Source organism: Simochromis diagramma, unplaced genomic scaffold (assembly GCF_900408965.1).
Source record: "Simochromis diagramma unplaced genomic scaffold, fSimDia1.1 OVJJ01000753.1, whole genome shotgun sequence".
Classification (NCBI taxonomy): Eukaryota; Metazoa; Chordata; class Actinopteri; order Cichliformes; family Cichlidae; genus Simochromis; species Simochromis diagramma.
Window position 1 is genome coordinate 19,169,299 of NW_024387523.1, and position 19,966 is coordinate 19,189,264.

General features: G+C 40.3%; 1 protein-coding gene across 7 annotated transcripts in view; it reads left to right on the top strand.

Annotated features, from left to right (window-relative positions):
- ptprua (protein tyrosine phosphatase receptor type Ua) overlaps positions 1-19,966 on the top strand; it is a 245,729-nt gene that overhangs the window by 169,781 nt on the left and 55,982 nt on the right. For all 7 annotated transcript variants that reach the window (XM_040019859.1, XM_040019858.1, XM_040019862.1 and 4 more), the window contains exons 10-13: positions 4,034-4,235; positions 8,324-8,426; positions 10,677-10,956; positions 18,194-18,230. In XM_040019859.1, the coding sequence (XP_039875793.1) occupies positions 4,034-4,235; positions 8,324-8,426; positions 10,677-10,956; positions 18,194-18,230 (622 nt within the window). The remainder of the gene's footprint in view (positions 1-4,033; positions 4,236-8,323; positions 8,427-10,676; positions 10,957-18,193; positions 18,231-19,966) is intronic.

The window sequence follows — 19,966 nt, forward strand, 5'->3', positions numbered from 1 at the left end:
TTGGTCTTCCCTGCGTCGGGAGCAGCGCTGGGCTCTCCAAATCACAGACAAACAGTATCCCACATTCTTTTTAGTTCACAAACACTTCTTGTAATGACTAACTTACTCCTGACATTTTGGAGATGTTAGTTCTTTATACAGTAAAGTTACAGTGGGACACAAATAATATCAGGCTGATCCTGCCACGATTTGTTCCCCCGGTTCAAATCCCGGACAAACAGTATCCCACAGCTGTTTATGTTTTTAAACCAATTTCCACAGAGAGGCATTTTTTGAAAAATGTATTGATAGCAATGTTGGATATTATTACACAGGGAAAAAAAACATGTAAAATAATCACACCGTGACGCCTCTGCCTTTCTAAATAGAGGGACAGTAACTGTGTGTGTATATGTAAGCGTGTAAAACCTGAAGATAGAGACAAAATACTGCTAATCTGAATATCTGCCATTCTACAATTCATCTCACATAAACAATAACGTGGCGCACAGCGTGACATAAAAATAGGCACATACCTTTGATGTTACGTGACGAACTCTGTATTCCTCGCCCACACATAAACGCAAAAACGGAGTTTTAAAAAATCTCTGTTTTCGGTGATTGCAAATGCCGTTTACATGTGGATGAAACAGCTGCGTTTTCAAAAATACCCCTGTAGGTGTGCAGGTAGTGTAAAAAAGTTAGTAGTTTATTTTCTTACTACCTGTAATTTATTGCAGATTACTTGTATTTACTTAATTGTTTACTAAATGTTTGAGGTGTGAAATAAACGGCAATGGAGCAAAGTATGGGTGTGTGTGGTTGGAAGATGTGTTAGTGCGTGCGTGTGTGCGCGAGCGCGCGGGGATGGGGGGTTGGGGGAGGAGGGCGCGAACATTTTTCTTGTAAAACAAAGGGGGGCCCAGCAAAAAAAGGTTTTTGAGCTTGAAAATCTGTGTTTTGTATAATCACGCACAGCCTGACAGCGAACAGATACATGCATCAGGTCCTGTGTTGGGTCTTTGCTGTTTTGTTCCTTCTTCTTAAGGTCATGGCTTTCATGTTTGCCTGCTGTAGGAACAGCCCCTTCTTCTTTTGTCCTCCACTTGTTCTGTTTCCTCAGTTTTTTTAAGGGCACACTGGAGTTTGGCTAACAGCTCTTTGGGAATCATCTTATTGGGACAAAAATACTATTGTATGCCTGTCACACTGTGTTATCTTTGGCATTTTTCATAGATGTCTCTAAAGAAATTGGAACAAATTATGTGTTTTTTTGGGAAAGGATTTGTAACAAAATGTGTCAAAATGTAAAAGTGGCTCTTTTCTAAGTTGTCTGTATTGACTGTACTAGTTCATCCCTTGAATTAGGTGCATTTGTAATGCTTGAATGATTCGTAGGTCGATATTAAGAGGCTGAACAATTTTTTTTAAAAGAACATTCCTCTGAAGTCTTTCCTCTGAGAAAGACTTTCTAAAGGCCTGGAAAAAAGTTTCTCAAGACCACTTGAAAAAAATGAAAAAGTCTCATCTCCAAAAGTTGATTCTGTTCATCTGGATGTAGCATTTTGTGGGAGAAACGTTTCATCACTCATCCAAGTGACTTCTTCAGTCTCTGCTGACTGCAGGTCCTCCAATATTCTAAACAGTAGATTTGCATAATGACCGAAACCAACCCACTGAAGGCTGGTTTTGTCACTACTCAGGGATGAAAATGCTTATGAGCCCCTGAAAGGAGACCCAGGAGGTGGTTACAGGAAGAGGGTGATAGATTGTCTGAAGCAGTTAGAACAAGACAAGGCTATTGACAGGCTGTACTCAGGGGAGTCTACACAAAGTCTGTATGGTTTACCGAAGATACATAAACAGGGTGCACCTTTAAGACTGCATGATCAACTCCGTCACCTATAACATCTCCGAGTTTTTGGCTTCAATCCTCAACCCATTGGTAGGCAGCTCTGAACACCACGTCCAGAACACTTTGGATTTTGTTGAGAAGGTGAGAGACGTCATTATGGAAGCAGATGAAACCATGGTCTCATATGACGTTACATCTCTCTTCACATGCATCCCGAGCACGGAAGCATTGGAGGTAGTGCATAAGAGATTACAGGATGACACCAACCTCAGCAACAGGACCACTCTCAGCATCGACCAAGTTTGTTTGCTTTTGGAACTGTGTCTCCATTCCACCTACTTCACATACAAGGGTCAGTTCTACAGGCAGAAACATGGGTGTGCCATGGGCTCCCCAGTTTCACCCATCGTGGCCAATTTGTACATGGAAGAAGTAGAAAAGAGGGCTTGGCTATCCTACCCTGGAACACCACCAAGCCATTGGTTCAGATATGTGGATGACACCTGGGTGAAAATCAAGTCTCAGGACGTTCCACATTTCACGGATCACATTATCTCAGTGGACAAACACATCACGTTCACCAGGGAGGATATGAAAAATGGCAAGTTAGCCTTCTTAGACTGTGAGATTTCCATCAGTAATGGGGGACATCTAAAAGCTGATGTGTACCGTAAACCTACACATACAGATCAGTATCTAAGGTTTGACTCTCATCATCCACTGGAGCACAAACTGGGTGTCATCAGGATCAGGACGCTACAACACAGAGCGAACACCATCCCCACTGACACAGAAGCAGAAGAACATCACATCAAGAAAGCCCTGAGTAAATGTGGTTATCCCAGCTGGACTTTTGTCAAAGCTGGGATGGCGCCAAAAGAAAGCTCCAGCCGATCCAGCAGAGAAGGACAACCTCTGCCTAAGAGAAAACCTGTAGTGATCCCGTATGTGTCTGGAGTATCGGAGCAGTTGAGACGCATTTTTTCTAAACACCGGGTCTCTGTGGCTTTTAAACCCCAAAACACGCTGCAGCAAAAATTGGTCCACCCCAAGGATCGGGTCCCCCGACACAGAGTAACATAGTGTACGCTGTTAAGTGCCAGGAGGATTGCCAGGATTTATACATCGGGGAAACCAAACAACCTCTGGTGAAGCGGATGGCACAACACAGAAGAGCTACCTCGTCAGGCCAGGACTCTGCAGTCTATTTACACCTACAGGCCAGTGGACACTCTTTCAAGGATGAGGATGTACACATCCTGGACAGGGAGGAACGCTGGTTTGAGCGCGGAGTCAAGGAGGCCATTTACGTGAAAAGGGAAAGACCATCTCTGAATCGAGGAGGGGCCTAAGGGTACATCTTTCGCCATCTTACAATGCTGTGATTGCAGCCATTCCCCAACTCTCTGTGAATGGTACTCATGGCCGTTGATCAGTGGTCTTTGATCAGTGGGTTTTGATCAGTGGTTGTTGATCAGTGGTCATGAGAATTTGCATAATTAAGATTAATGAACTGACCTCCCAGCTCATTGTTCCTTCAGTGGGCTGGTTTCAGTCATTATGCAAATGTACTGTTTATAAGATTGGGGAAACCTGCAGTCAGCTGAGACTGAAGAAGTCACTTGGATGAGTGACGAAACGTTTCTCCCACAAAACGCTACGTCCAGATGAACAGAATCAACTTTTGGAGATTTACTTACCTGGATGATTGAGCATGCATCAAGACGAAAAAGTCTCATATAACAAAATGAGGGGTGTCTCAAGACTTTTGCATATTAGTGTATCTAAGAAGTTTCATAGTTTGCGATTCACTGATGGAAACCACAAAATGACAAGCTTAGTGGGTTTTGTGATCAACTAAGCTTTATTTGTCATCACTTCTATTTTTAGGTGAAATTACTTGATAGTGGATCGATCACACCATTTTCCCCCAGGCTTACATGCTCCGTCTTAATTGCTATGAGATGTCATAGTGGTATATTAATATGCTTACATTATTATCCCTTCTCATAATTGCTTATCCAGTTCAGGGTCACAAGGGGGATAAAGCATGAAAAGAACATCATATCCTGTTAAAAAGATCAAAAAGAGCCCGAACCTTTCTGGTAGAAAAGCAAGAACAGACTTGCACAGGTCTGGATTAGATTAGATAAGGTTTGGACCATTTTAATACAGTATCTTCATTTTCTCTATTTTCAGATCAGTTACCAGAGTATTGAGTCATCAGATCCAGGTATTAATGTGCCAGGTCCTCGCCGTACAGTGTCCAAGCTGAGAAATGAGACCTACCACATGTTCTCCGGCCTCCATCCTGGAACCACCTACCTGGTGTCTGTCCGGGCCAGAACTGCCAAGGGCTTTGGCCAGACTGCACTCACTGAGATCACCACCAACATTTCTGGTGAGTCTTTGCACTGACTGCTGTATGTGTGTCTACATGTGTGTAAGAGATTTTCTCTTGACTGGTATTTAATGATAAATTCAGATTTTCAGTGGCTGTGACAGGACAAGTCTAAAGAAAAAAAAACATGTTTTTTTTAATGATAGGAGACTATGTCATGATATGTAATTCCCTCCCTTTGAAGAGCTTTGGTTGAATTGCACATTTAATTTTAAACTGTACAAATTGTTTTCATTCTGTACACCTTTCAGATGCACACTGGCTTAGTTTGATAGAATAACAGCAGCGCAAATTATAGCCAAGTACAAATGTTCAGCTTGAATGGTTTGGGTGAAAACAGCTTTGTTCACATCACCGCGGCCTGCGTTTTCCATTCAAAGGACACGCAGCTGTTCAGAAATTAGAGAAGCGGTGTTTGTCAGGGAAGAGGTTACCGCTATGGATCTCAAGATTCTGTTCTGTCTGTGGGGATTGTGAAACACTCTCCCCCTGATTGGTGTCTGCAGGCCATTTTCACTAATGGTGTTTACTCTGATGAAACATCACTTGCTATTGTTGTGTCTCCCTCATACAGCACGTGGGGGGTAAATGGAGTGTGTGGATGATTTGGATTCATTCAGGAATCCACACACAAAAGCAGTTAAAGAAAATAAAGCTTCCTCAAAAGGTCTGCAGTTATTGCTTTTTCCTTCTTTCTGGAGATGTATCTGTATAAAATCTCCTGATGCAGGCTTTAATAATGTTTCAGGCTTCTTCTTGTTAAAATGATCTGATTATGTTAATCCGAACAGCAAAACAAAAAGACATTTTCTTCTGTCAAATTACATATTGAGCTCCTAAAAACAATTAACTGTGTGCCAAATCTAGAACTAAACAAGACTGTTTAGCTAATGATGTTGACTTTTTGTGTGACAGCAGTGTATTTCAAGGTCTAGGTAGCAAGTCAGATAATTAGGTAGTATTTCTGAAACAGCTTGAGGGCTGCAGCGGTCAGCGATGGGACCTCACGACAGATCATGGTCCAACAACAGGATGGTTAGAAATGTTCCAGAACAAACTGATCTATGCAGGATCTTTGTCCAGAGATGGAACACTGCACCCCCGCAGGTCCTGGCAGCACACAAAGTCTGAACTGGACATATTGTTTAGGTTATTAGAAAGTGCTTTAACTTCTATTTTTTTGTCACCCTTATTTTTGCCACATTTTTCCACCTCTGCCAAGGAGGATATGTTTTTGGCAGTGTTTGCACGTGTGTCATTCAAAGTTTTTGAAAGAAAACTTTGTAGGGGTGTAGAGTGGGGTCATGTTAACAATTCATTAAAATTTGGCTTGCATGCACTGAGGTCTTCAAGGTCAACTTAATGATTTATTGGTCAAAAACTGGCAAAAAACCTCATAACTTAACTAACTATGATTCTTACAAGTGTGGTGTGTATAGTCAAAATAAAATACTGCATACAGATTTAAAATATGTCTCATTTACCTCTGACCTCTCCTTCAAGATCAAATAAGGTCAACATTTTATTAAATGTCTTTTATCTTTAAAACTGCTTAGAATTGTCAACATTTAGGAAATGATAAGGGTATAGGAGGATTCTAAGTATGACATTATAGTTTGTCACATTTGACCTCTGATGTCAATTTAATATTTCACATCTGCCTTCCTTTCAAGTTGACCCCAAAATACATTGTATCTAAAAGAAAGTATTGTCAAGACAAAGAGAACGGTGGGCCTCGTTAGCTGCCAGTATGTAAAAGACAGCGAGCGGCCTTGGCACAGGTTTGCATTCTGAGTGTTTCTTCTTAAATTTGTTTCTGCACTTTTTATTACATTTGTGTTTCATAACTTATTTCAAACAAACAAATGTAAGTTACAAAAGAGTAATTTCCTTGACTGTGTCTTAACATTGACTGAAAACAGAGCAAAGCATAAGAGTTTGGATTGTTCAGCGAAGGAGTATAGCAACGAATTTTATGAAAGAGTCTTTGCAAAAAGTGGAAATTGTGACATTCGCTGTTGTACTGAACTTTTCTGCATACTATAGTCCATTGCAGTCCTTTTCCAGTTTGTTGCACTTACATTATGTGCATTCTAAATCCTACCAAATCCTACCCAAACGTGTCCTGCTTGATAAATAGTAAACCACAAGGAAATTATAAATAATGGCATTATATTTACTGCACCTCTCTTAGTTTGCATCCAAATATCAAATATAAATGTAACATTTCACTTTTACATGACTTTGTTGCAAGTTGACCCCAAAATATGTCATATCTTTAAAAAACAGTACTGTCAAGAGAACGCGAATGAATCCATATACACTCAAAATTAAGTTAAAAAGCCTGCTTTTTGTACTTTTTACTCCACTACAAACTCCTTAAAGTATTTTCTAAAAAAAGAACAAAGAAAATAAAATGAAAATATACAAAATACAACACTATTCCTTTAAAGTCACTACTGCCCAGAGAGTGAGTTGCCTTGCGGAGGGTTGTGCTCTCTGAGTGCTTCTTGTTAACTTCAGAATTTGGGAAAGTCAAACATGTTTATGGTTGTTCTGAACAGCCTAATGCAGAGTCGAAAACCTGCTTTTGAGGGGACACATTACTGTTTAATTTTGGGGTTAAAGGCGCACATTTTCAGGAAGACTGAATGACTTTTGGATTGTCTAGTGTGGTATAGGTGTCCCGTATTTGTGAAAAAGTCACTCTAGATCCAACCTTGAGCTATTGCAGTGCACTTTCAAATTTTGAATGTAACTCCTTTACATTCATACATTAAATACATTAAATATTATACATTAAAGTAATAGAATCAGTGCATTCAAGTAAAATATAAAAAAATGCTCATTGTTAAAGTTTTATTAATTAGTTTCTTTTATGGTTTAATGGTTTACAGCAGTTTCTCTTTTTAAAGTTGTTGCTTCTTTTCCTTTTCATTTCTCCTCTGATTCAAGTGTGCTTGTTTCATGTCTATTTATTATTACTGTCTCCTAAAGCAGACAATGACATAACTTTATCCCTAGGCATGCAGAATATATTGAACATTTTGATTTTAGTCTGGTGTTTTCTGATGCCGAACAGGGAGATTGGTGGATTGTAAACGTTATTGTCTTAATAAAAATACCTTTTGGTTCTGCTGGATCTTGGTGCTTTTTATATTCCAGGAGAATTCTTTGACCCCCACACTGTATGTAATACAGCATCCATCTCTGTTATCTGTACCTGTTCCATTCGGTTTAGAAAGTGGCTTATGTGGGCTTGCAGATGTCAGAGTGTACAATTAAATCTATAGTATCACATGCTCCCACCTGGCTGCGCTGTCAGGAGCTCTGGGCAGCCAGCTCCTGTTCCAGTTTAGTACCACACATGCAAGTGTAATGCTGTACTCGTTAGTTTTTTCATTATTCATTGGCTTTAACCACCTAACACACACTGGCTCAAACACTCCTGAGCACGACTGCATATAATGCAGACCTCAGATGTTTGCGTGCAAGCATGAGTGTGTGTTTTTTCGGATGACAGGTTACACAAGCAGGTTTTTACGACGGGCATTAATGCCTTGCCTCAGCAGAAACATTTTCCACTTCCATTACAGAAACCTTTTTGTTTTGGCTTATCTGTTGTACCAGGATAACCATTTGCTTCACTACGTACTCCAATTAATTCACTCCCTGTAGTAAACAGAGATGGGAACACTCAACCCCTTTGTCCCCAGAGCTTTGCTGAGGTTGTGCAGCATTGAGATCTGTCCTAATTATATTATAAGAGCCTCTTGTTTTCTCTGTAGTTGGCTGCTGTTACTAGTCATCATCAGTCAATGGCACTGTGTGGGAGGCCTGCACACACTAGTACGCTGGGGACAAGTGCGGGTAATGAACAAAGATGGTACACTCTTATCTTTTAATGTAGGGGAGAAAACATTACTAAAATATCGAGCAGTGGAGCCACGTGTCTGTTGAAGCTCCCAAATCTAAACAAAGTATATTTCATCTTTGCAAAAAGAGTACGGAAAAGCATCCTGCTCTTTTTCTACACATGTTAGCCCTTTTTTGACACATTTTTTCCCCACTTTTCTTTCTGCCCTCAGCTCCGGTGTTTGACTATGAAGACATCCCTTCTCCACTGAGTGAGTCGGAGAGCACCATCACCGTGCTGCTGCGCCCAGCCCTGGGGAGAGGGGCTCCTGTCAGGTACAATGCATGCTTCACTCCTACACCGACATTCATTTGGTGCTCTTCCAGGCTCTGATATTTATAGCTGCAGTCAAAGCGAGCTCTGTGAAGCACTAGAAAATTGTTCTTTAGTCTTGAAGCATAGCAGACACCATTTCAAGTAAAATGCATGAAGTCCCAGAAAGTGGGTCTTCACAGAAACATGATGATTTTGCAAAGTTCACAAAGCGTTCAAAATTAAATGCAAGCCATTAATATTAGGTTTCCTCATTAATGTTTGCCCAGTGGTCAAGGACATCGGAACGTTATGATGTGTTGGCACAATAGCAACAGGATAAAGGGAATAAAAAATGGGCCGTTATTCGTTATTCCGTCCTGAAGCCTAATTCACCATTTCACACAGCTTTAGAATGACGCTCCATGTCAACCTATCGTATGTTGACTGTTAGACATTGTGTCACCATAATGGGCCCTTGCCCCTGCCCCCGGTCCAATTTCAATTTTTTGAAAAAAATTGAAGCACCAGGCTTTCAACTAGAAAAGCGCATCCAATCCTTCACGGAGTGCATTTCTCTGGGAGAGATATAACGGTGCAATAGAAAAATATTCATCACATGGTGAGGTTCTGTTAAAGCCAAGCAAGAGAATGTCGTGACAATATTGCTTCTTCATTGTGGCCATGAGTAGTAAAACCATTTTTTCATAACTGAAATTAATAATCAAACAAACACAGTTTGGTAAATGGTGACTGCTGATATACAATTTGGGACATATCTTTCAATTCAATTGTATTTATATAGCGCCAAATCACAACAACAGTCACCTCAATGTGCTTTATATTGTAAGGTAGACCCTACAATAATACATACAGAGAAAACCCCAACAATCATATGACCCCCTATGAGTAAGCACCTTGGTGACAGTGGGAAGGAAAAACTCCCTTTTAACAGGAAGAAACCTCCGGCAGAAACAGGCTCAGGGAGGGGCGGCTTTCAGCCAAAACTCCGATGCATCCATCAATTTGGGAGCAATGCAGCAATTTGGGGTTAATATCTTGCCCAAGAATATTTGGCATTGAGGGAAACCAGGAATCGAACCACCAACCTTCCAATCAGTAGATGACCTGCTCTACCGCCTGAGCTACAGCCATACTTTACACAGTAGCCAGACTTTTTTGGAACCAGGGTTGGGGAGTCACATGCTCATGCGCTTTCACTAGCTCATGAGCTACTCAAAGGATCTAGTTAGCACCTGTTAGCTAAAGCAACAGCAACTAAAGTAATCCTTTTACTCTAAATAAACACTATACACAGGGAATAACATCTTGCGTTTGGAGCCTTACAGACCTGCATATGATACCTACTTACCATGCAGTCTTTTTAAAGTTTAGCATGAGTTCTCTGGATGACTAATCATGCTACTTTTGCATATAATTACTGCTTGTACTTTCTTTACTTTCACCTGGTAGACTGATTTGGAAAGAGTTAACTGGCAGAGCGCGGATGAAAAACATAAAAAAACATTGATGAAAATTGTTAAAACAAAACATCACATAATTAAAAGTGGTGTTATTCAATAAATATACATATCCAATAAAGATCAATTATAATAAAAAATAGCTGAAATTCAATAATAGCGAGTTTTTCTTGTATTTTGATATAATTTATGAATTTGGGTTTAAGTTGGGTGCAATCTTCAAATGAACACTGTAGTCCAAACTGTTTAATTTAAAAAATAAATCATGAAAACTGTAGATGGCATAGTCAAATCTGTGTGTATATGAAGTTCAACATTAATGAGTTAAAAGCAACAATTTATTGGAGGTAAATTACAAAAAGTAAACAATGCCAATGAAATAATTAACAAAGAAACCAGAAATATTAAACAAGACAACTGAAAACAATGGCCACACATTACAGGATTTCAAAAGGAAACATAACATGAAGTAGTATCAGGTAAAAGTCAATCTATAAAAACTTGTTTTAAGAAGGAATTTAAAGGTCACTGGCTCTGTGGGCCTGAATCTCCTCAGCCAGATCATTCCAAAGTTAATCCGTTTTATGTATCGAAAACTCTGGAGTAATATTACTTTTCCGACTGGATATATGATGATGATGCTACAATTTAAGGACAAGGGCAACAAACACAGTGTGATCTGAATGGTATGTTCCTGGCATTATGACTATTGACAGCGATATTATATACTATTAGAATGATATTTAAATGATAGGTTTTTGGGGCACTAAGGTCCACATTGTCCTGTCCCAGTGCCTACCAGGTAGTGGTGGTGGAAGAGGATGGGTCCCGTCATGTGAAGAGGAGGGAGCTGGGTACCGTGGACTGTTTCCCTACTCCAAATTCCCACAACGAGGCTCAGGCCAAAGGGGCTCCACATTACTATACAGCTGAGCTGGCTCCCAGCAGTCTGCCGGAGGCCACGCCTTTCACAGTGGGTGATAATCACACCTACAATGGCTACTGGAACAGTCCTTTGGACCCAACCAAGAACTACCTCATCTACTTCCAGGCCACCAGCAACTTCAGAGGGGTAAGAACCATTACAATGTCTTTTTTTCTCTGCAACTCGGACACTATTTTGCAAAAAATATTCACTCACCTATCCAAATCATTGAATTCAGGTGTTTCAATCCCTTCCATGGCTACATGTAGACTCCATCTACAAATATTTGTGAAAGAATTTGTTGCTTTGAGGAGCTCTGTCAATTCCAGCATGGTACAGTGATAGCCACCTGCGCAATAAGCCATGAAATTTCCTCGCTACCAAAGATTCCAGCCTGTTCTCACTCCCAATGCGTAACATCCCAACGATTTGTCATGTCCCACGGCATTCCTGAGAAACGCGAAAGGTGACCTTCCGCGTTTTTATGCTGCGTGCCGGGTTATGGGTGAAATCTAGTAGAATGACGGTCCCGCAGTAATACATGTTCCAGCTAGAGCAGGGCGATATGACCAAAAATATTTATCACGATATACATTTGAAAATTTGCGATAACGATATAACTGACGATATAATTCCAACAAACACGGTAATAATGATGGCCCGCTAGCATGCTCTACCAAAAATAGTGCTTTGTTGTGTATCTGACGGACGAAAGCTAAACCAGTGCCACACCACTGAAGTTGCAGCATTTTTACAAACCAATTCTGGTTCATCTGTTTCCTTCAACGATCCGCTCTCGCCCTTCTCATTCTCCGTTGCTGCCATGGTTTGTCCACCATGTGCGTATGAAAACAAAGGCACTGCGCATGCGCGTTTTACCCATATTCTATCGCGATATTTCATTTTCTTATTGTTGCCCAACATTATACCGGTATTACCGTGAACGGTATAATATGGCCCAGCCATAGTTCCAGCCATGTATTCCAGCCCGAACCCTAACCATGTCCCTATCCCTAACCGTAACCAGCTCTTTAACAACGTAAAATAGTGTTTTCCATAGCGATTAAAGTAAAATGAATGAACATGTGTAGATTAATTCCAAACGGTTCTCACATTTCCTCGTTTTTCCGATCTCGTCATTTAGGGACGTGTTGGGTGCCTGGAAGCGTAATATGTTGACAATTTATCACCTACCGTAAAATATTACTCTTTGGGAGCAAGAACGTGTGGCAGCCCATTGAATATTCCACCGTCAACTGTTATTGGTATTGTAACAAAGAGCAAGTGATTAGGAACAACATCAACTCACAGCAGGGTCAGAGGATGCTGAGGAACATAGTGAGTAGTTGCCAACCTTCTGCAGAGGTCAGTCGCTATAGACTTCCAAACCTCACGTGGCCTTCAGATTAGCATAAGAACAGTGAGAGCAACGTAGAGAGCTGCATCCAAGCCTTATATCACCAAGTGCAATGTAAAGCACTAGTGTAAAGCACACTGAAACTGGACTCTAGAGAAGTGGAGATGTTCTTGTCTATGCATCTCTATCTGGCAATCTGATGGATGAGTCTGGGTTTGGCTGTTGTCAGGCAAACAGTACTTGTCTCACAGCATTGTGCCAAGTCTGAAGTTTTCTGGAGGAGGGGGCTTATGGTGTGCGGTTGCTTTTTGAGAAGTTGGCCTCTGCCTTAATTAAAATTAAAAGAACTCTTGATAATTCTAGATAAGAAGATATTTAGACAATTTTAAGCTCCTGGCTTAGTGGGAGAAGTTTGGGAATGGCCGCTTCCTCGTGCAATGACCAGTCCACAAAGCAAGGTCCATAAAGACATGGATGAGCGACTCCAGTGTGGAAGAACTTGACTGGCCTTGAGTCCTGACCTCAACCTAAAAGAACACTTTTGGGACGAATTAGAGCGGAGACTGCAAGACAGGCCTTCTTGTCGTCAAAGGAGCTTGCAAAGAAAAGCGTCTGGACTTCTTTAAGTTGCTTGAAGACGTTTCACCTCTCATCCGAGAAGCTTCTTCAGTTCTAAGGTCAAATGGTGGAGAGTCCCAGATATAAACCTAGTGGGAGTATCCCCCCACAGAGGGACAAAAGGACCCCCTGATGATCCTCTAATCACCTGAATCAAGGTGTGAAATTGGGTGTGGGACCCAATCAGCCAGAGTTTCGGGTGTGTTCATTGTGAAACCTGGCCCCACCTTGTCATGCGAATTCCTGAGGTCACATGGCCCAGGATGTGAGTGGGCGTTAAGGCGTCTGGGAAGGGATCTCAAAACTGGATTATAGATGGCAGAGAGTTGGTGTCGTAAACCCCCGCCTCTGTTCAAAGATGGTCGCTCACAGTGGACATAGATGGCTTCTTTCACTCCTCTTTCAAACCATCTGTCCTCTCTGTCCAAAATGTGAACATTGGCATCCTCGAAAGAGGATGCCAACTTGCATACCCACCACGGAGGCCGTGGAGACGGTCAGAAAACGATTACAAGAAGACAGCTCCTTGGAGGACAGGACCAACTTCACACCCGATCAGATCTGCACACTGTTAGACCTCTGCCTCACCACTACATATTTCAAGTACAACGAAGGCTTTTACAGACAAAAACATGGCTGTGCCATGGGCTCCCCCGTGTCACCTATTGTAGCCAACCTTTACATGGAGGAAGTGGAAAGGAAGGCTCTTGGCTCTTTCAAAGGAAGAGTACCCAGCCACTGGTACAGATATGTGGACGACACCTGGGTCAAAATCAAGACACAAGAAGTGGAATCCTTCACTGCGCACATTAACGCTGTGGATAAAAACATCAAGTTCACCAGGGAAGACACAAAGGATAACTGTTTGCCTTTCCTGGACTGCGCTGTGCACATTGAAGAGAACGGCAAACTCAACATCGAAATTTACCGGAAGCCCACACACACGGACCAGTACCTCCTTTTTGACTCCCATCACCCTCTGGAACACAAACTTGGAGTAATTAGGACCCTACACCACCGGGCAGAACATGTTCCCTCTCAACCTGAAGGAAAAAAGAAGGAACACACACACGTAAAGGAAGCACTCAAAACGTGCGGCTATCCTAAATGGGCGTTTTTAAAGTCAGCAAAGAGGCACAGAAAAGAAGATCAGACACCAGTGAGGGAGGATAAGAAGGACAGACGCAACAACATTGTCATCCCCTATGTAGCCGGTGTATCAGAAAAACTCAGGAGAGTTTTCTCCAAGCATGACATCCCGGTGTATTTCAGACCCAGCAACACACTCAGACAGAAACTGGTTCACCCGAAAGACAAAACGCCAAGACACAAACTTAACAATGTGGTGTATGCTGTACAGTGCAGTGAGGAATGCCCAGACCTCTACATTGGAGAGACCAAACAGCCACTTCACAAGCGCATGGCACAACACAGACGAGCCACCTCCACAGGACAAGACTCAGCAGTCCATCTGCATCTTAAGGATAAAGGACACTCTTTCGAGGATGCCAATGTTCACATTTTGGACAGAGAGGACAGATGGTTTGAAAGAGGAGTGAAAGAAGCCATCTATGTCCACTGTGAGCGACCATCTTTGAACAGAGGCGGGGGTTTACGACACCAACTCTCTGCCATCTATAATCCAGTTTTGAGATCCCTTCCCAGACGCCTTAACGCCCACTCACATCCTGGGTCATGTGACCTCAGGAATTCGCATGACAAGGTGGGGCCAGGTTTCACAATGAACACACCCGAAACTCTGGCTGATTGGGTCCCACACCCAATTTCACACCTTGACTCAGGTGATTAGAGGATCATCAGGGGGTCCTTTTGTCTCTCTGTGGGGGTCGCTCCCACTAGGTTTATATCTGGGACTCTCCACCATTTGACCTTAGAACTGAAGAAGCTTCTCGGATGAGAGGTGAAACGTCTTCAAGCAACTTAAAGAAGTCCAGACGCTTTTCTTTGCAAGCTCCTTTGACTACGATGACCTGGATGACTGAGAACCTTCACAGACACAGGCCTTCTTGTCCAATATCACAAATATTTCTCTGAAAGAGAGGTCAAAAAATTCCCATAATCATGCTCTTAAACCTTGTGGAAAGCCTTTCCAGAAGAGTTGAAGCTGATATAGCTGCAAAAGGTGGGCCATGATCACATTAAACCCAATGGATTAAGAATTGAATGCACTCAAGTTTATATGTGTGTGCAGGCAGATGAACAAATACTTTTGGAAATATAGTGCATAAAGCAAGGATTGGACTAAAACTGAATGAAAAGCAGACAGTGTTGAAAGGAAAAATTTGAAAGATATTCAGAAAGACTAGAAAACTATTGCTCAAAAGTACTTTAAAAATGTAAATAAAGTTTGGAAGCAGAATATAAAGAGGGGTGACTCAAGAATTTGGCACATTACTGTATGATCTGCTTTTTAGAAAGCCTAAATTAGCCCCTATTTTTAGACTTGTTAATCTTACATTATTTCTCATTGAAAATGGAAAGGCAAACCTTTTTCTACCTAAAACACTTAAAGACATTACATGAGCAAAGTGGCTGAATTTTTTTACAAGATAATTACTTGTGGAATAGAGTTTGCACTTTTTCTTTTCATTAGTAATCTTTCAGTTGCCAGATTGCCTCATATTTAAGCTCTTTAAAAGTCAATTTTCTGTGGGGAAAAAAAGTCAAACACTCTCCCCCAGACTTAAAGTGATCGGAAAAGAAACTCCTCAAGCTATTGAAAAAATGACTGAAGCATTAACAAGGAAAGTGCTGGACAGCAGCCACAGAAACACTGAAAGCAAATGCTCTTTAAATCATTAGGCACATATGGCTGTTATGCATGCCTACCTGTCTCCACCATCTCAGCTATACGCTTGTCCAGCTATCTCAGTCCTCACAGGATGCAACCAGTGTTTGTCTCATTGGGTGGACCTCAAGAGCTTAAAAGAATAAATGAATACAGTCAGTGTCTGGTCCTGGTGAAAAACAAGATGTTGCCTGTCCAAGTGAAATCACTGATGTCAACAGTTAGCTTCTCTCATTGTGACCTGGCATTTGAGATGATTCTGTCTCTAAAATCAATCGAAAGCGTCTTTTGGCACAGCAGCTTTTAGAAATCCGAATATTATAATTCATCTTTGCACTTTTCTTTTTTGTCCTGCAAAATAAATATATATCTCACGTCTGTTTTCTAAATTGTAGCTGTGTTTGAGCAGCTCTGAGAGAAAGAGGGAAAAAACCTAATTATTTTGACAATTACTCTGGATAAATTAGATGTACGGGGCATACTGTGGACCATGAGCTGCCATTGAATTGAAACTGTAATTGCTTTGGCAGATACGCTGTCAGTGGGGCTTGAAAGATGCATGACTGGTGTTGCCAGTTTATTGTGAAACACATAACCAGGAAACAAACACACTTTTCCAAGTGTTTTTTCCCCGTCTGTTATTTTTGTAGGAGCCACTTTAGAAAAATCTTGATTACTGCCAAAATATCTGTGACTTGAAACATGAAAACATCAGCATGCTGAGATCTCAGAATAGAATAGAATGGAGTAGAATAGAATAGCCGTTTATGGTCATGTACAACGAAATCTCCCCCTGTTAAATGTGTTTATGTGGGGTTACGTGTCACTTATACTGATATTTATATGTACAGATGTAGCCTTCTGGCTTAATCTGGCATGTTTACATGGATATGTGTTAACTAATATGTCCCTTTTAAATAAATACATTCAAAAAATTAAAAAAATAGCTAGCATTGCTAAGCTAAAGGATGTATTTCTTTTTACATTTTTATTATCACTTTTGACCACTTCAGCAAATATTATTGCACAAAAGAAAGGTTGGGAGCCTTTCTTTTCTAGACGGTGCTGACTTCAGTTTCTTGGTTAAATGTCAACTATACGTGTCTCCAGTTTATGCAAGCTATTACTCATTAGCTCTATATGTAACTTGCCTGCTAACCAGTCTGTTCCAAAAGTCATGCACTGTCAAGGAACCTCTGTGACGCCACTCTTTGACTGCCATCATTTTGTTATTGCAGTTTTAGTACTATTAATTATGCTGTTAAAACTGAAATAATCCTCTATTTTATTCTTGATTTTAACACATTATTAAGTACTACTAATAAGTCATATGAGAGTTATTATCCACAGTAAACAACCCGTGGGAGCTTGTAACTAATATAATTTTCTTTCAACCGTTAAAGCCTTTAGCACCTTTATGCTTATTTTTTGGGTTTTAGGATCAACATTCAGCACCATGTGTTTAGCATCAGGCATCTGTTTTCAGTTAAGAGATTTAATAAATTAATAAAGAGATTATAAAAATTAATGCATTAATAAATGAATAAATCAGTGTGCAAAGTTCGAATGTTATAGAAAACAAAAGTAACAACTATCCTATGAACACAGGGAAGCATATAATGGCTAAAGAAACAAATCGAGAACTAAATGGAGAGTAGATATTGAGATATATCAGGCTAAAACTGGATGGATTTATTTGCTTTTAATCTCAGAGTAGGTTAAGATTGGACTTAACCTATGCAGATTAAGATATGCAGGAGGCCAACGCCAGCATCAGTGTATAAATGCATATACAGAGTCTGCATTGCTCTCCCATTACACCACAAGACCAGCAGCTGACACTGAGTTTAGTATGCTCCAGAGTTTTCTTTATGTTAATGATATGTTATTAATAACATGGCTAACTTGGCAGAATACTTGTATCTTGCAAGCCAGATACATGTTTTTTGTCCACTAAGTATGAAGAAAAAGTGTTAGTGTCAGGGTCATCGCACATGATGACTTAGAGCTCATATCAATCAATTACTTTGCTTGCATGTTGTTTGCATTTTTGTTTCAGAAGACCTACATCCCATCTTGACAGAGGATAGGCTAACTCATGACATACTACCTTTCGCTGCTTTAATAACCCCTGGGAGGAAGTAAATATAACTTATCTGTCACTATAAAAGATGGAAGAAGATGAGAATCCACTTGAAACAAATTTCCAATTATAAAAGGCAATTTGGCAAACGTTTTAGGTGAAAGGGTCAGAATCCAATCTTAGAGCACAGATTAGCATAATTGCCCATAAAGGCTAATTTAGCTTCCTTAAATCTTAATTTGGAAACTTGCCCCTCTGTCTCTGGGACAGAGATGGCTGTTTTGGGAAGGAGTGGCTTCACATTGTGAAGAGGAGCAGAGGTTGCTCACATCACAGGGAGCTGTCATGCACTTGGAAATTTCAATTATTTTCTCCACACAGCAGTGGTTTGGGCTGCATGTGTTTTACATTTTACACAAGGTGGTTGTTTTTAACAGAATGACTCATAATTAAGAAGCAATGTGATGAGTGTGAGTGTGTGTCTTTATGATTTACTCAGCTTTGTCTTTATCCACAGGAGACCAGAATAAACTGCATTCGGATTGCTCGCAAAGGTAAAACTTACATTTTCACATCAAATAAGCTATAATATCACACATTAGTTATCACTTCAGAATTACTTAAATAAAGAAATAATTATTTACAGCCATAAATGCTGTTTGATGTATTCCATGACATACGTGGTCCCAGTGGTTGACCTCTAAAGACTTTGGTGAGCCTCTGGCTCTTTCTATGACGACATCCGTGGTTCCTGGAGATAGATAATAAGTGCATGTAGCCACTTTAAGGCCACCCATATGTTACGCAGCAGTGCTAATATACTCACTTCCCATTTCACCAGCACATCATATTCATCAGCTGCACATCAATGACTTTAATCTTCTGTTCTGCCACATCCCAAAGATGCTCTATTCAATTGAGATCTGGTGTTTGTGGAGGCCACTAGAATACAGATAAGTGCAACTAGGGCTGCTCAATTAATCGAATTTTAATCACGATTACGATCTGGGCTTTCAACGATCATTAAAAATGACTGAGCCGATTATTAGCCCCTCCCTCATTTATCCGCGGCACCTTAAAGGCCAGTCCGTGAAAATATTGTCGGGCATAAACCGGTCCGTGGCGCAAAAAAGGTTGGAGACCGCTGATTAAGAGGACCCGAGGGAAGCTTGGAAAGCTTGTTGTTTAGTTTTTTCTGCAGTATATAAAAATTGGTGTATCTCCAAAATAAAACACTCACACAAAATAAAACACACACAATATGAAGACACTCAAACTAAATTTCCTGTTGTTGTAAACTATTTTTTTGCAACTTTTTTGTATTTAAAGTTTTGAGGGATAAGCCTCTTAAATTTCTCCAAGTAGAAATATATGTAAAAAAAAAAAAAAAAAAAAAAAAGATTTTCAATTTTTTTGTAGTTTATTGCACTTTTTTGCAATTAATGTAGTTACTATGGACTTAATGCATACATATTATTAAAATATGGGCTATAACAGTTGTATAGCAACTTGAAATGCTCCCACAAATGGCACTACAACATGTAAAAAAATAATATAAGCTCTGGCGGACTTGGTTCTATAGTAGGTCTTAAAGGGTTAAATAAATATCGTCAAATAATCGAGATTTCAATTTCAGTGAAAATAATCGTGATTATCATTTTTGCCATAATCGAGCAGCCCTAAGTGCAACTAATTGTCATGTCAATCCCAACCGGTCGCAGCAGATGGCCCCACCCCTACCTGAGCCTGGTTCTGCCAGAGGTTTCTTCCTTTTAAAAGGGAGTTTCTCCTTCCCACTGTTACCAAAGCGCTTGCTCATAGGGGGTCATATGATTGTTGGGGTTTTCTCTGTATGTATTGTTGTAGGGTCTACCTTACAATATAAAGCACCTTGAGTGACTGTTGTTGTGCTTTGGCACTGTATAAATATAATTGAGCTGAATGTTCAAGATACCAGTATGAGATGATTAAAGCTTTGTGACATACCATGTCATGCTGTTGGAAGCAGCCATTAGAAGATGGGTACAATGTGGTGATAAAGAGCAGTTCAGTTTAAGGTTATTTACAAATCAATTAAAATGTAATTTCAAGCTGTCCAATAATTCCAAATATCAGATAAAACACTTAAAAATACAAATGTATCATTTCAAACATCATTATAATACTGCACGTTCTCAAAAATGTCCTAAAATTAGTTTAAAGATCTTACAGTATAATAATACTAATCAAGACACTGACACATGGAAATCGTATTGTGAATAAATTAGAAAGTATACTTTACATGTGACAC